Here is a 16,283-nt window from a genome sequence, read left to right as displayed (position 1 = left end):
TTTCTACACACCATGGCTCCCTGGCGGCTGGCATTTAGCAAGCCCCGAGTTTGGGGTCCTCTCAATCTACATAGCCTTAGGCATTCTAAGGATTACATTTCCAAGGAAGTAACTTTCTCTAACCAGAGGCATAGCTATGTTAGTCCATGATAGCAGATTTGGTATCAGCAGGCTTGAATCCATGCAGGCTTCTATCACAATGAAATTGACAGTTTCCACTATAGCGAATAGGAAAAATAGTACCTGGTATCTTCCAAAACCTTATTTGTTACTCCACACTATTACTTCTTTTAGCCAGCAACATTAACACACAACACCTCAAAACAAAGCGTCATAAAATTAGCCATGAATTCCAAAGTCAATATTTGCCCAACAGAGGAATCCAATCATATTCGTTTCCATACAAAGTGAAACTGAAGGAAGTTGAATTAGTCTTAGTAAAAAACAGTCAGTGATCAAGAAAAGAATTATTTGTGTAACTTTGCAACTAGTAGATTTGAGTTATCTTACAAACTGGAACCAAAGCTCCACAGGCACCTCTGACTTACACATAAGTAAACCTAATCTTTGATGGGTTTATTTCTCCATGAGAATACATCCCAAAAATATGCAGCAGCAACACTCCTAACAAAGAACCATCAGTGTTCCCTCTAACAGGGACTCCCAGATGTTGTTGACTACAACTCCCAGAATCCCCAGCTGCAATGGCTTTTGCTTGGGGGTTATGGGAGTTGTAGTCAACAACATTTGGGAATCCCTGTTAGAGGGAACACTGGTTCTGTAAGAATATGGCTGTACAGTAGGAGATCTTTTTTGCTGGGGATATATATAAGATCTGCTTTTGGTGGTAACATGCCTGATTCCGTTACTCTCGGAATTGCTCGGGGCAGCCCTTCCATGAGGTAAGGTGAGATGCTCACCTCAGGCAGCAATTACTGTGGCACCAGCAAGGCAGCAAGATGCCTTCCCCCCGTCCATCCCCCTAGCTAGAAAAAAGTGAGGGGAGGGAGGATGCATGCAGGGACTCCCAGAGGTTGTTGACTACAACTCCCAGAATCCCCAACTGCAGTGAGTTTTGTGTGGAGGTTCTGGGAGTTGTAATCAATATCATCTGGGAATCGTCGTTAGAGGGAACACTGATAACTGGCTCCAGTTATCTGCAGACTGGAGCCACACAGGAAGGTGGCTTACAAAACGAGTCAGACCACTGGGTCATCTAGCTCAGTATTTTTAATACTGAACAGAACCAACTTTGCAGGGTTTCAGAAAGGGATTTTTCCCAGCCCTACCTAGAGATGCCAAGAATTGAGCCTGGGACCTTCTGAATGCTCTGCCAATGAGCTACAGCCCCATGCCTAAAAGCCTTTTGACATAGGAAGCTGCCTTTTGCTGGATCAGACCTTTGGTCTGATCTACATTAACATTGCCTACACTGACTAGCAACAGCTCTCTGAGGTTTCAGGCAGGAGTCTTTCCCAGCCCTACGAGGAGATGCCAAAAACTGAACCTGGGACTTTTGCATGCAAAGCAGATGCACTATCACAGGGTTTCTTAACCGTGGGCCCCCAGATGTTGTTGGACTACAGCTCCCAGCATCCCCAGACATGGCCTTTGTGGCTGAGGATGATGGGAGTTGTAGTCCAACAACATCTGGGGGACCAAGGTTAAGAAACCCTGCTCTATCACAGAAGGGCTGCAAACTCCCACAGTGCAGAAAACACCCTGGGGATTGAGACAAAAGGGCCGACACACATTGACTAGGAGAGATAGAAGAAAACCCAGAGACACAATTAATGGGGTGGATGCAGGAAGAAAGGAATATGCAGCTGAGCCCAAAGTGTCACACACAAATCTCAACAGTAGAAATGGGAAGTTTGTACTACTATTGCAAATATTTACTGCTTATCAGCAAAAGTTCTCAAAACAATTTACCTTAAAATATCACAGAAATAAATATGATGCTTTCCCTGTCCCTAAAGGTTTCACAATTCAAAAAATCAGGCGCCAGCAACGACCACTGGAGGAATGCCAATCAGTGTAGACAATGTTATGATGAGTATTTATACACCACTTTTTCCAAACAAATGTTTTCAAAACAGTTTACATATGAAATTGAACACCAAATAAACAATACGGCTCCCTTTCCTAAAAGGGCTCTTAATCGAAGAGGAAATTCAAAGTACGACACCAACAACAGCCATCAAATCCCCCTTCAGACACGAAACTTACTGGGTGACTCTGGGCCGGTTACATCTCTCTCAGCCTAACCTACCTCACAGGGTTATTGTGAAGCTAAGAATAACCATGTACAGCACTCTGGGCTCCTTGGAGAAAGAGCAGAATATAAATGGAAAAAACACACACGCCCCAAACAACCGTGGGAGGGAAGCTGTGCTGGGATTGGAGAGGGCCAGTTGCTCTCCCCCTACTAAATATAAGACTGCCCCCACTTGGAAAGGTACCTTTTGGTCCAAATTATGAGGGGGACATGTGTTGCAAACCCACCTTAAGTGGCACAGCGGGGAAATGCTTTGACTAACAAGCAGAAGGTTGCTTGTTGTAATCCCCACTGGTACTAAGTCGGGCAAGTGTGATATATGAAGATGCTGAAAGGCATCATCTCATAATGCACGGGAGATGGCAATGGTAAACCCCTCCTGGATTCTACCAAAAGACAACCACAGGGCTCTGTGGGCGCCAGGAGTTGAAATCGACTCGACGGCACCCTTTACCTTACAAGCGACGCCCTGCCTGCCCCAAAGGGGCTAACCCTCTATAAGGAAACACAAGGGAGACACCAGCGGCAGCCCCTGGGAGGGGCTCTATGCTGGGCTGGAGAAGACCAGCCGCTCTCCCTCTGCCCAAGAGTGCAGTGCCCCCACCCGCACTTTAAAAGGCTCAGTGAGCAAAGCTGCGCCAGAACGCTATGACCCGGGAGGCTGGAGAACTGGCGCGCCTCTGAGCATGTGCAGAGTGCCAGCCCATGCGGGGGATTCAGGAAGGGAGCGGGCTGCCTGCCAGACAGGGAAGCCTGAGCCCCAGTGCCTCTCTCCTTCGGGGTGGAGACAGCGCTCACCGCACCTCCCTTCCCTTCCCTTCCGCTGCCCAGCCGGGCTCGCTCACCGCTCATGGTGCTCCCTCGCCCCAGCGGACTAGCTCCCCTCCGCGCCGGGCAAGGAAGCCAAGCCCAGCCCGACCCGGCTCCCTCCGCCCCGCCCCGCGACAGGGACTTCACGGGAGATTCCAAACCGGAAGCGATCTTTCGTCACCCGGAAGCAAAACACGCGGGGCCCGGAAATCCGCAGTTCGAGGGGCTGTAGCTGGTGGGCGCGGGGGCAGGCGAGCACAGTGTTCCCCCCGTAGCTGGGATTCTCGCGGGCCTGGTTGACTACATCTCCCAGCTGCTTTGGCTGGGGATGATGGGAGTTGTAGTCAACCACGTCACGCTGGGAAGCCCTGTTAGGGGGAGCCCTGGTTCGCTGCTCTGTTAGGCTGCGGCGGGGTTCTCGCCGTAAACAGGGCTTCCCAGAGACGTGGTGGACAACAACAACTCCCATCATCCCCAGCTGCAAGGGCCTTTGGCTGGGGACGATGGGAGTTGTAGTCAACGGACAGGCCCAGTGGTCTCATTGACCAGCACCGGGAGTGGGGAGGTGAGCCTGCTCTGCTCACCCCCCAGCCACCACCCCTCGGCCGTGCACATGGCAGCTTAGATTATGCAAAAAGAAAGCAGAGGTTCGGCACGGCGGGCACAGGGTGGCTGCAGGAGCCCCCCCCCAAAAAAGTAGGTTTTGGGGGCCTCATAGCGGGGGCGGTCCAGACACCCCAATTACTTAGGTGCACCCCTGAGCATTCCTGAGGCTGTCACTTACCCACCCAGGCACCCCCCCGAACAAACCAAAACACCCTTTTCCAAAAGAAGTTGGCCCTGACAGCATCATCAACAAGAAGGGCAAGCCCACTGAAACAGGTGAGCAGAATATTTGCACGCAGGTAAATGTTATGGGTTTAATTACAAGGCTGATACAGAGTAGACCCACCACAGGCCCTTATCAGAGAACAAAAGACAGGTTGTGTCATTTTATTTTTCTTTGTTGTTAAATTTGTATTCTGCCTTTCATTAAAACAATCTCAAGGCGGTTCACACGAAAGTTAAAACAAGACTATACAAATTACAGAATTAAAATAGCAAGCTAGAAAAATACAAAGCTGATTAAGAGATTAAAAACAAGCACAATATAATCATTAGAAATACAAAGCAGCAGCAATAGAAACAATCATATAAAAGCCTGGGTAAAAAGCCAAGATTTCACTTGCTTTCTAAAAACTGTGATGGAAACTTCATTGATCATTGGAACGCTTTCTCATTCCAGCAGCAAAACTATCCTCGCAAAAGTTTGCATTCCACTTATTAAGTACAGAACCTCTTCCTTCTTTCAGCAATTATGGTGTCAGTCTATACATCTTGACCAAATCTGTTCAAAATCTGTCACTGAACATTTGGAAGATCAGTTTGGGATTGTCTCCAATACCCGACTACCAACATTTTAGCAGCTGTCAAGCAATTCAAAACCACTTCAGAAATAACAGCTTTTTTTCTTTCTTTATTCAGGGCTACATATGTACAGGCACGTGCCCGGAGTTGGATCAGTGCCTGGGGATGTAGGAGGTAGTGAGGAATATTTTTGCTTTTATTTCTATACCTCTAACGCTGCAATCCTGTGCACATAAAGTCCCATTGAAATCACTTGCACTGACTTGTGAGCAAACATGCTTGAGCAGTATAAATCGTGATCTAAATCTTCAAATAATAACAAATAAAAGAAAATTTCAACTAGTGTCTGGTTTGGAGTGGATTGAAGCCTCTCACTAATATCATGTCAAACCACTCTTCTGTGTGATTGTGGTGAAGGGAAACACAGGAAGCTGCCTCCTGTGAAGTCAGACCATTGGTCAATCTCGCTCAGTATTGTCTACACTGACTGGCAGCAGCTGACCCAGGTTTCAGGCAGGAGTCATTCCCAACCCTACCTGGAGGTGCTGCCAGGGATAAACCTGGGATTGTCTGCATGCAAAGCAGATGCTCTACCAAGTATTAGTGGGAGAGGGGAGGAGCTGGAAACAGGATTTACCAAAGACCTTAGGCACATTCACACGTTATGTTCAACACTCGTGCGAGTGTACATTGTACACAGGTACAGTCATTCACATGTTATGATGAATGCAGGTACGGAAGTACACTTCCTGTCTGTGTCATGCATTTGAAGGGCCTGTATCCAGGTTCACTTTTAAACTGAACACGGGTACAGTCATTCTCACAAACACACGTACAAGTGTACAGACATCTGTACACTTGTACAGCAAAATGTCTGAATGGGGATCTTGTTGATCCACTTAGTACAACAAAGTTCCCAAAAAAGTAAAATGAACAGATACCCCATGCAAACAGCAACCCACTTCTCACAATTATTTTTTATTAATATTTTTGAAATCCAGATAAAGCAGGGAGGAATCCGGAGTCATATACTCTAATACAGTTTTTAAAACAATTGAAAAGAAATTGGGTGTAATCTACAAAGAGTTGGTCTTTCAAACGCAAATAATTAGTGCTATTCCGTGACAGCATTACTCTAGCAAAATGCATATGCTATAATTAAACCCATCTGTAAAATATAGTTCCTAAATTCATTCTCCTGATAATCTTGCGTACAGAGATTTTACATTGTGGAATTAATGGCATTACAAATTAATACATATACCAAAGCCCCAAATTAATTTTTCCCCTACACAAATCTGCCTTTCAAAGTATTATGGATTTAAGAGTGACACCCAGTGACAATTTTGGGAAATGTTTTGGGTTTTTTTTTTAATTTATAAAGCAACTAACCCTATATCTGATGGATAAAAAACCTCTACAGTAAAAAGCAAGGCAGCAATTGTTTTATGGTTTTTAAACCACACATTCCCCCCCCCATATAAATCAGTCTTTGTCAAGACTGAATGATCATGATTACTGATTACATTGTAATGGGAGTTCTTTTGTTCTGCGATCAGGGAGACCTAAGTTCAAATCCCCATTCAGCCATGAAAACTACCTGGGTGGCTCTGGGCCAGTCACTTCTCTCTCAGCCAAACCTACTTCACAGGGCTGTTGTGAAAGAGAAACTCAAAGTATGTAGTATACCGCTCTGGGCTCCTTGGAGGAAGAGCGGGATATAAATGTAATAATAATAATAATAATAAATTAATGGTATTGATGTGAGCCAGATTTTAATTCTTTGCTTTGTAAATTCTGGTACACTTTGTGCTAACCTTTGGCTAAAACAATGAATCTAGACTGTTTGCATACTTCAGGCCAAACTAGATATCATGAGGGACATGATATCAGGTTGCCAGATTTGGCTTTTTAAAAGCCAAATTCTGGGTTACGGCTCTTACTTCACACAAGTATACCCGCCAAATTCTGGGTTACGGCCCTTGTTTCACTCGAGTATACCCCTCAGGTTCTGGCGCCACCCATTAGGAAACAGAATGCCAGACCAGAGGGAGCACACATCTCTTGCCCTGCCCACAAGTGATGTTTGTTTTTATTTATTTGTTTTTACATTTATATCCTGCTCTTCCTGCTGAGGAGCCCAGGGCAGTGTGGGGACATAAGAACATAAGAAGTTGCCTTCTACTGAGTCACACCCTTGGGTACATCTAGCTCAGTATTGTCTCCACAGACTGGCAGCGGCTTCTCCAAGGCTGCAGGCAGGAGTCTCTCTCAGCCCGATCTTGGAGATGCTGCCAGAGTCATCCAGTGAGTCCCATGGCGGAACAGGGATTTGTACTCAGGTCTCCCTGGTCCTAGACCCAACACTCTAACCACTAGAGCATGCCGGCTCTTCAAAAGTCCATTACCTTTTCATTTCGTTAAAATGTTCATTTCTGAAGCCCTGTAAGTTTTTGCCATTTACCCGTGGCAAATCACTGGCCTCCGTGTAGAAGCCTTGGCCTTCATCCAGGCCACATCTCCTGCATGGTGTTGTCCGATTATGTCCCAGTCCAGGCTTTTGCCTAGCAGTGTCTAGTGACAAGTATCCACTCAAAGCCTCCTGTAACGTGAAACCAAACTCATTCGTTCACTGGCATGCAACACAGGCCAGGCCTGCCCACTTGCCTTTGGTTCACTAGGGTGTCTTATCTTTCTGTACACAGAGCTCTGCCTGCTGAAGGGCTGACTGGCCACCTAGACGGTGTTTCTGCATCCTGATCTGTGCACTTCCCAGGGGCGGAGCCACCATTGGACAAACAGGTTCAAAGAACCCAGGCTGCTACCCCTAGAAACATAGCCCGCATCTGACACCAGACATGGGGGTCGTTATTTCACTACCAAACAGTGCCGTGCGGCCCCCATTGGGGACCAAAATCGGCCCTCACTGCATTGGGCCGATCTTCCTCCCAAATCTCCCCCCCACCGCCACAAATGGGGCAAATCTGGCCCACACTGCCCAATGCAGTGCCGGCTGATCTCCCTCCCAAACGGGGCTGCACAGCGGAAAATCTTTTTCGCGTTTTGCACTCGCTGCAGTTTCCGAATATTCTTCAAGGGCAGCCTCACGCCCTTGATTAAGTGCCGTCAAGTTGGGGTCAACTCTTAGCGACCACATAGATAGATTCTCAGTCCAGGATGATCCGTCTTCAACTTGGCCTTGAAGGTCTCTGTGGTGCATTCATCACTGTCCTAATCAAGTCCATCCACCTTGCTGCTGGTGGCCATTTCATGAAATTAAAATGATACCCCAAATAAAAGCTTTGTGTTCACTGGCATGGCACCTGAGCTTCATAAAGCTTTTCTTTCTCTTCTTTTAAAATAAAAGCAACTCTCCAGGAAGTGGGTGCCTGAAAAGTGAAAACTGTCTGTGGCAAGGTGAATTATGTGCAATCTTGCACCACGTGGCAGCCTTTTCCTAGCAGTGCGAGGTCTTATTAGCCACTCCGCTTCCACCTGGGGAGCAGCCAGCACAGCCTTGTCTTTCTAACGTCCCTCGTTTGTGCGGGAGCGGCGTGGGTGTGGGGCGAATCCACACTGTCTTTCTGTTATAAAATTCATCGCGGAGACTGCAGCACCGGCTTTTTTCTACAATGAACTACAACTCCCACCGTCTTCCTGGGCCTAGCGTCACATTCCCACCGATACGCTGGAGCGCAAAGCTCGCTGGGATTCCTAGTCCGTTTGCTGAGCGGTGGCACGGCCGCCCACGACGTCCACACCAAGGGCGGTGCGGAGAAGGCGGTTGGGGGTGAGGGGAGAACGTCTCGCGCAAAGGCTGCCGGGAGCCGTGGTTCCTGTCTGTGCTGGAGAGAGGAGGGAGCGGGAAGCGTGTGTTTCCCATGGTCCTCCGCGGAGCGCTGGCTCGCTCGCGCGCGGCCTCCCGGGAAGCGTAGTCCGCCTCCCTTCGGCCGGCCGTTCTGCTGAGTCTTGGCGGCGGTGGGGAAGGACTACCAAGATGGCCACCGGCGACGGCGCCTGCGGGGAAAGCCGCGTACGGCAGCTCGGGGAGGCCACACTGCGCACGGGCGTCGGGCGTCGGGGCACACGCGGAGCGAGCGGCTGAGTCGGTGCCGCCGGCGCGGCTCCCCACCCCCTCCACCCGCAGGACGCCGGGAGAGGCTTCGGGCAGCGGCGCAGAGGAGGCTCGCGCAGGGGCGCGGCGCAAGATGGAGGCGAACGGCGGCAGTAGCAGCAGCGGCAGCAGCAGCAGCGACTCGGCGCCGGACTGCTGGGACCAGGCGGACCTCGAGCCCGGCAGCGGCGGAGGAGGAGGAGGAGGAGGCCCGGCTGGCTCAGCCCCGGACGCCGACGAGGCGCCCAGCCCGGCCCTGCTCGACGCCGCCGCCGCTGCGGACGAGGAGCAGCAGCAGGAAGAGCAGCAGCAGCTGGGCGCGGCCTTCAGCCGGCACCTCAACGTCAACGCCAAGCCCTTCGTGCCCAATGTCCACGCGGCCGTCTTCGTGCCGGCCTTCCAGAGGAGCGGGCCGGGCCCGGCCTCCGCGCCCGCCCCGGGCCTGCCGACGCCGCCTTCGCCCCCGCCGCCGGGCCTGCCGACGCCGGCCACGACGCCCCACGGTGAGGGGAGGGCGAGAGGGGTGGGTGGGGGTCGCCGCTCTCCAGCCGCAGCCTCCGGGGCCTGGGCGGGCGCCTCCCCGCCAGCTTCTCTCTGCCCCTCGCGGGCGTCGCGCTGCCGCGTCGGCCCTGAAGGGTGGGGGAGGCCTCCCACCCTCGAGCACGCCCAGGCGGCGGCTTCTCTTTCTCCCTCTGCTGAGCCCTGCCAGGTAGGCCAGGCGGAGAAAGAGAGTCGATCCAGCCGGGAGAGAAGCGTTCCTAGGTAGCCTTCCAAGTAGTTTGTTTCCTCCTACTGAAGTTTGTCTTCACAGTAGCCCTGCGAGGTAGGCCAGGCGAAGCGGGGATCGTGCCTGTGTAGTCTTCTCTTCTCCTCCCCCTCTCGTTTCCCCCCACCCTTGCTCCTGCTTTGCCCTGCGAGGTAAATCAAGCTGGGCAAGAATGGTGTAGCCTTCTCTCTCTCCCCTTCTCCTTTTGCTTCCTTCTGCTTAGTGTGTCCTCACAATAGTCTTGGGAGATAGGTCAGGCTGAGAGAGAATCGTGCCTTCTTTTTCTCTGCTTTCCTCTACACTACTCTTACAACAGCCCTGTGAGGTAGGTCAAGCCAAGAGTGAACCGCACCACCCACCCCTTTCTCTCTCTTGCTTTCCTCTATGCTACTCGAACAGCCCTGCAAGGTAGATCAGGCCAAGACAGAATGGTGACTGCTCCCCAGATGACCCCGTCGCCTTTATGGCCAAGTGGGTTGGGAGGGATTTGAACCTGAGTCTCTCCAGTTCAAGTGCGGTGAACTAAGTGCTCTGCCACCTTTGTTGCAGGGGAGAGGGCAGAAAAATTAAGGGGCTGGGGGTGGGACTGAGGTGAGGTTAGGCTCGGGCTTGACCTCAGGTGCCATAGGTGCACGGTACCTAGAAAGTGAACTGTAGAGCCTAGATCTGCCCTTGGGCCAGGTGGCCCTGTTTCTGCTCTTAGTAAGTTACTTGTATGGGGGATAAAGGGAAGCCCCTTAGTTCTCCCTTCCACAAATGTTTTTTGTCTGGTAATTTTGTCAAGAATCTGTTGTCTGTCGAGGGAACACGGTCAAGATTTGTTGGATGGCTTTTCTGTGTTCTGAAGACACCTGTTAAAATGTAATGAAGTAGATCTCCAGAGAGGTGAATGTGGGGGACCCACATGGACACCAAAAACCAGTTGCAGGAGAGCATCAGTAGGAGAGGGGGCTTGTGGGCTTCCCAGAGGGATCTGGTGGGCCAATGTGGGAAACAGGGTGCTGGACTAGATAGGCTTTGATCCTGACCCAGCAAGGTTCTTCTTCTGTTATATCTTCCCCCCACCCCGTTCCTGGTCACAACAACTCTGGGAAGTAGGCTACAAGTTGGGAAATATTGAGTGGTCTTGAGTCAGTCCTTGAGGTTCAAGGCTGAAGATTTGAGCCTTGGTCTTCTCAGTCCTAGCCTGACACTCCATCCAATCCACTGTCCTGGCTTGCTTCTAATTCCAAACCTTCACAGGCAGTATACATGAAGCACATTTAAGTATAGGAAAAGGAGTGTGGTAAATTGTAGAAACCAGAGGCATTGATCTGCCTGTTAATATGTGTGCATTTATGAATTATGATAGCTTAAAACAATTCCATTTCTCCTGTGGTCCTCATGTGGGGAAAGCCAGGATGGCAGGAATTTTGTTGTTTTTTGTCATCAATGGATTCTTGTGGACTCTGCAAAGAGTCCATTATGATCAGTTAATCCATATGCATTAACCAGTGGCTAGCCGAAGCCCTAGTGGAGTAGCTGGGCTTCAGATGTTACACTTGAGCACCTTTTTTGCTGGATAGAGCTTGACTTTTTATTTAAGTTTGGCTTTTGGGCAACAAGATTCATGTTGACATGTGCTTTGTAGGTGAATCGTGGATTTATTCATAGGTGTAATGCCAGCTGTTGCTTTGTTCTGCCATGATACTGTTGTTGGTTTTTACTTTGAATCTTGGCATTTTCTGCAGTGGGTACTTGAGACACTGTAACATTCCCACCCCCAGGAAGGGTGGAGAAGATAATAGGCATGATGTGCTTCAAGGTCATGCAGTGAATCCTGGATAGTGATGCAAGATGTTTTGGGAACGTAGTAACTGGTTTCTGAGGCTTGTTGTTTCCTAATACCTGTTTCAGGGTTATAACCTTTAGATCGAGATTGCTTGAGTGTAAATTATTCCACCTTCTTGAAAATGTCCTGCTTTTCTTGGCAGGAGAATAATTTGTGTCGTCCTGAAAGAGCGGTGCACAAGGTTCTTGGGCCGTTTCCATTTAGATACTGACTACTGAGATTTGCTTAAGTGTAAATTTGCCCTTTGATCTAAAAATCATTCACATTTTGCCAACACGAGTTAACCTTCAGAGCTGCAGAACAACGGCTCTCCTACAGCGACTGACTTACAGATCCCATCATCCCTCACTATTGGCCACTGTGGCTGAGGGTGATGGGAGTTGTAGTTTAGAAACAGCTGGAGGGCCAAAGTTGTGCAGCCCTATTGGCTGTGGTAATTGGGACTTGGTTATGAATAGTTGAAGTTATGAACAGTTGCAATACTGAAGTTATGAATAACTTGCAATCAATTTGGGGACAAGGATCTATCTTATTTATTTGTTGTTTCTCTGTGTAAACCGCCCTGAGCCATTTTGGAAGGGCGGTATAGAAATTGAATTAATATAATTAATAATAATTTATAGTGACCCCTTGATCAATCACTCACAATCCAGTTATGAATAGTTATGAAGTTATAGTTATGTTTGAAGAGTTGGTGTTTAGGCCATTATCTGCCTGTGTTGAGATTTGCAGTCCGTATGCAGAGAAATCTTGTGTTTCTTTATTCCACAGTAAGTCTCATTGAGTGCATTCCAGTGATAGCTGCTGGGGGTGAATTTTCCTTTTGCATCTAGCTCCAGAATAATGTTTCTTAAAATGAGATGCAGTCTTCTCTAGCTAGTATAGCCAGTTACTAAGACTAGAGGAGTCTGAGCTTTTTTTGGTCTTGAGTTGGTCTTGTGGTAGCAAGCATGAATTGACCCATTTGCTAAGCAGAGTCCACCTTGGTTTTCATTGGATGGGAGAAAGCATGTGAGCACTGTAGGATATTCCCCTTAGGGGGTGGGGCCAGAGCTCAGTGGCAGAGCATCTGCTTTGCATGCTGAAGGTCTCAGGTTCAATCCCTGGCAGCATCTCCAGGTAGGGCTGGGAAAGACACCCGCCTGAACCCTTGGAGAGCCGCTTCCAGGCTGTGAAGACTAGGAGTACGCAGCCTTGGTTCTCCAGCTGTTTTTGAACTACAACTCCCATCATCCCCATTACAATTGTGTTTGGAGGTGGTGGGAGTTGTAGTTTAACACAGGGATCCTCAACGTTGGGCCCCCAGGTGTTCTTGGACTTCAACTCCCATAATCCCCAGGCCCAGTGGCCTTTGGCTGGGGATTATGGGAGTTGAAGTCCAAGAACATCTGGGGGCCCAATGTTGAGGATCCCTGGTTTAACAGCTGGATAGCTAAGGTTGCCTACCCCTGGGGTAGACAATACCTATCTGGATGGACCAATGGTCTGACTCAGCAGAAGGCAGCTTCCTATGTTCCTATTAGTCCGGATGGCTACAGACTGGCTACAGGCTACCTCCATGTTCAGAGGCAGAACTTAGAAGAGCAGCAGCAGGAGACATAAACTATGTATTCAGGAAGCTGAATGTGATGTGCAGTGGTACTCTAAATACTCGTTGCAGGGGGCCAAGGTCAGGAGAAAGGGCATGCCTTCATCTCCTGGTTGTGTGGCTTCCCAAGGCATCTGGTGACCTTGGTGTGAAACAGGGTGCTGAGCCAGATGGGTCTGGAGCATCACTCCACTAGATAAGAGCAAAGCCATGCGGGTGTTCAAGAGAGCCTCACTTTCTGTCACAAGTCTGGGATTCGAATGAGGGGACATGCTTTTGCAGACCTTTGTTCTGAAGTCCCTCTCCCTATTCTGTTGTGCTTGCTCGTTATTCTTTCTTCTGAAGGCCTGTACAGAGAGCTTAGTGGATGATTATGCAGCAGTCTGCCCTGTTCAGCAAACAGGAGAGTGTTCCCTGCCTCAAAGAGCTTACAGCCTGAATAGGCTCAGCAAAGGTTTGTCGGGAGGAGTTGAATTGGGTTGTAGGCATAAAATGTCAGAAGTGTGAAGGAACTTGAGGATTTCAAGGTAGGGTGCTCATGCACGTTCTCTCTCTTTTGAGGAGCTGCATGGTATGAAAGTGAGGCAAGCTAGAGATATACACGTGGGGAGGGAGCATAGCTGGATGCAGTGTTCCCTCTAAGGCGTCCGCACATGCCTGTGCTCACACGTTTTTTGGTGTCCACTCAGTTAATTTTAGATCCCACTCAGGTTGTATCAGGAAGGCCCCATTCTGAATGCAGGTGCACACACACACAGCCTTGATGCTGCTGCCCAGAACAAAACTCATTCCACACACAGATGGAAAAAACTAGAGAGAACACTGACTGGATGGTAATGCGCTGGTTTCCTGCTGCCGAGCAACATTTTTACTCAGAGCTCCCCTGTTCGTCCTAAATCTGATGGATCCCCAACCCAGATGTCCTAGGTTTTCCCATCGAGCTTGGGGAGTTGTTTGGCTTAGCCAGACAGACTGGGATTTACAACAGCTGAGGCTTGGGGGAGAAGGCAGGCTGGAATGACCCATTCTTCAGTGGGTTTGAGGTCTCAGGATTTTGTTTCTGACACAGGTCCAACTGTTCTACAGTCTACCTGCTGCATTTGTCGGCGTGCTTGCCCATGGTGCTTAGAGCAGCACTTCATTCAGTAACTAACCATTCATCCTTTCCTTGGAAGCAGCTCCCCTTTATAGATCAGCCATCCCGTCCCCTGTGTGTTCTTTGCAATGGGAAGGCTGAATAGTGTCCAAGGTGCTGGTGCAATTCCTGCTCAGCCAGGGCTGCTGAGCTCCTTGCTTTGGAAGAAGGCAAAGTTTTGTCTCCTTTCTTCTCCACCCCCATTTGTGTTACAGTGATTAAACATTTCATAGTCTGTACTTGTCCCCTCCTGAAGCTGACAGAAGAAGTCATTTTAATTCTTACTTAGTCTGCTAAGTGTTCAGAGGGAAGTCCAGGAGGTTATACCTGCAAGCTGTAGGCAACCCACTTGCTTAAGATTTAATCCTTTGGCTTATGGAATGAACTTTCAGTAGAGGGGGTTACAAATAAGAGCAAAAGTATATTGTAAGTACGGCAGGTTTTGTCTTGTTTAATGTTCTGACCACATTGTACCAAGATCCAACCAAGGAATCAAATGCATGTTTCACTGGACTGCCGAAAGAGTGGATTCTTACAGCATACAGTAAATTGTTCGAGCAAAGACTTAGGCACCAAGCTGGACCTGCTATATCTGAAGTGAATTCTCCTCAAAGCATGTGCAGAGTGCATTTACCTCCTCACTGAGTAATGACAGTCAAGCCCCACCCATTGGGGGCTACTGAGCACCACTAGTGGAGCTGCAACTTCATAAAGGAAGAACTTGGAAGCAAGCGTAGCACACAGCCTTCAAGTTCTTCTTGGTGTGTCCTAGATGAGTTTTTATGGTGTTCTTACCACTGGAATCTAAACAGGGCTGAAAATACTAAAACTTTGTTGTGGGTGTCTACTAAATTGGATGCATTTCAACTCTTAGTAGGGTTTGTTCCAAAGAACTTGAGCCTTTCCAAGTCTGACTCCTAAGTCTTTGGGATGGGCTCCCTTTTTGCTCTTTCAAAGGGGAAAAATTGCCTTGGCTTTCTGGAAATGTATCCTTTCTGGGATGTCAGTACACTGCTACTTTCTCCTTTATTTTTAATCTCCTGGTTGGAGGGTTTGCTTCTGTCAGATTCACCTCCTCCTGTATGTGACACATACAGTGGCTAATGTGACTTGGTCTGGTTTGAATGCCTTGAAAACTAATCTGGAATGCAGAGCTCAGCTGTAACCGCAGTCCCACATTATTTTCCACAAAATGCTTTTTATTAAGCATAACAAATGAAGTGTTGCAGTCAGAAGCCACTTCAGAATGACATCTGAAGTAGTATGGTTGAGCACTTTGAATCAGAAATGGCATATTAAAGCCTTTTCATTGGAACAGGAGTACAGGTCTAATCTCAGAAATCGGTTTAATGCCACTGTCATGGGGTTTAAAGTTTCATAGCCACAATACTTTGCATAATACCTGGAAGGATATAAAATATTATTGATCCTTTTTAATGGGATGTGTTGCATAAATGTATAAGGCCAGAACAAAAGTGGACCATTATTTCTCAGTCTTTACCTTTGTTGCTGCTGAGATAAATGTGCTTTAAATTTAGAATAGGAGCCTGGTTTTTAAGCTCTGTCTTACAACTGAAGACATAGAAGTGTGAGCACTGTAAGGTATTCCCCTTAGGGGATGGAGCCTAGATGCCCAGAGTGGCTCCCAGTTCCCTCCCTGGCAGCATCTCCAAGACATCTCCTATCTTGGAGATGCTGCCAGGGAGGGAACTTGAAACCTTCTGCTCTTCCCAGAGCGGCTCCATCCCCTACTGAGGGGAATATCTTCCAGTGCTCACACTTCTAGTCTCCCATTCAGATGCAACCAGGGCAGACCCTGCTTAGCTATGGGGACAAGTCATGCTTGCTACCACCAGACCAGCTCTGCTACAGCATTGAAGGGGACATTTAAAAGACATTAGGGTGTGTGCTGAGGAGTGCTGACCCCTTCCCCCTGCTGTGCTCCTCTGCTCCCAAGCCAGTTCTGCACTGGCTTTTCTCCGAGTGGGGCTCAGGCCTGAAGAAGCCCCTGCCGAGAGAGAAATAGCTAAGGCAAAACAGCTGGGGTGAGTGGGAAGCACAGAGCTGTCGTCCAGTTCTGCCTGTCTGAGCAGCACTTTAAATCTATCTCCATGATCTAAATTGAACTGTGAGGCCAGCACAGCTAGTTTGGCCAGTCCTAAAAGAGTTGAAGGCTACCTTCTGAGGTTGGGAAGGAAGCCGCCTTATAAAATACCCAGAATACAAGAAGGCTCAAGTGCCTGCTTGCTTCTCCTGGGATGTAACTACTTAAGCATAAGAATCTGATGCTGAGTCCTCACTATTGAGGCTGACACCTGAGGATTTCAAATGACTCGGAGCTGGGGAAATGCATT

General features: G+C 48.7%; 2 protein-coding genes and 1 long non-coding RNA gene across 8 annotated transcripts in view; 2 read left to right on the top strand and 1 right to left on the bottom strand.

The window, feature by feature from the left end:
* The window catches only part of SNX29 (sorting nexin 29), a 195,765-nt gene extending 192,489 nt beyond the window's left edge, over positions 1-3,276 (bottom strand). For 4 of the 5 annotated variants that reach the window (XM_053275828.1, XM_053275829.1, XM_053275832.1 and 1 more), the window contains exon 1: positions 3,124-3,275. In XM_053275828.1, the coding sequence (XP_053131803.1) occupies positions 3,124-3,130 (7 nt within the window). In that variant the 5' untranslated portion in view covers positions 3,131-3,275. Of the gene's footprint in view, positions 1-3,123 lie in introns of all 5 variants that reach the window. The other variant, XM_053275833.1, reaches the window with a different exon arrangement.
* A 218-nt stretch (positions 3,277-3,494) lies between these two features.
* On the top strand, positions 3,495-4,832 carry LOC128336368 (uncharacterized). Its single transcript, XR_008311935.1, has 3 exons — positions 3,495-3,784; positions 3,881-3,970; positions 4,613-4,832. It is a non-coding gene; the product is annotated as an uncharacterized LOC128336368 (long non-coding RNA).
* A 3,469-nt stretch (positions 4,833-8,301) lies between these two features.
* The window catches only part of GSPT1 (G1 to S phase transition 1), a 33,142-nt gene continuing 25,160 nt past the window's right edge, over positions 8,302-16,283 (top strand). Inside the window, exon 1 of one of the 2 annotated variants that reach the window (XM_053275835.1) lies at positions 8,302-9,112. In XM_053275835.1, the coding sequence (XP_053131810.1) occupies positions 8,704-9,112 (409 nt within the window). In that variant the 5' untranslated portion in view covers positions 8,302-8,703. The remainder of the gene's footprint in view (positions 9,113-16,283) is intronic. The other variant, XM_053275834.1, reaches the window with a different exon arrangement.

Source organism: Hemicordylus capensis, chromosome 13 (assembly GCF_027244095.1).
Source record: "Hemicordylus capensis ecotype Gifberg chromosome 13, rHemCap1.1.pri, whole genome shotgun sequence".
NCBI lineage: Eukaryota > Metazoa > Chordata > Lepidosauria > Squamata > Cordylidae > Hemicordylus > Hemicordylus capensis.
This window is presented reverse-complemented; position numbering and strand designations above follow the sequence as displayed.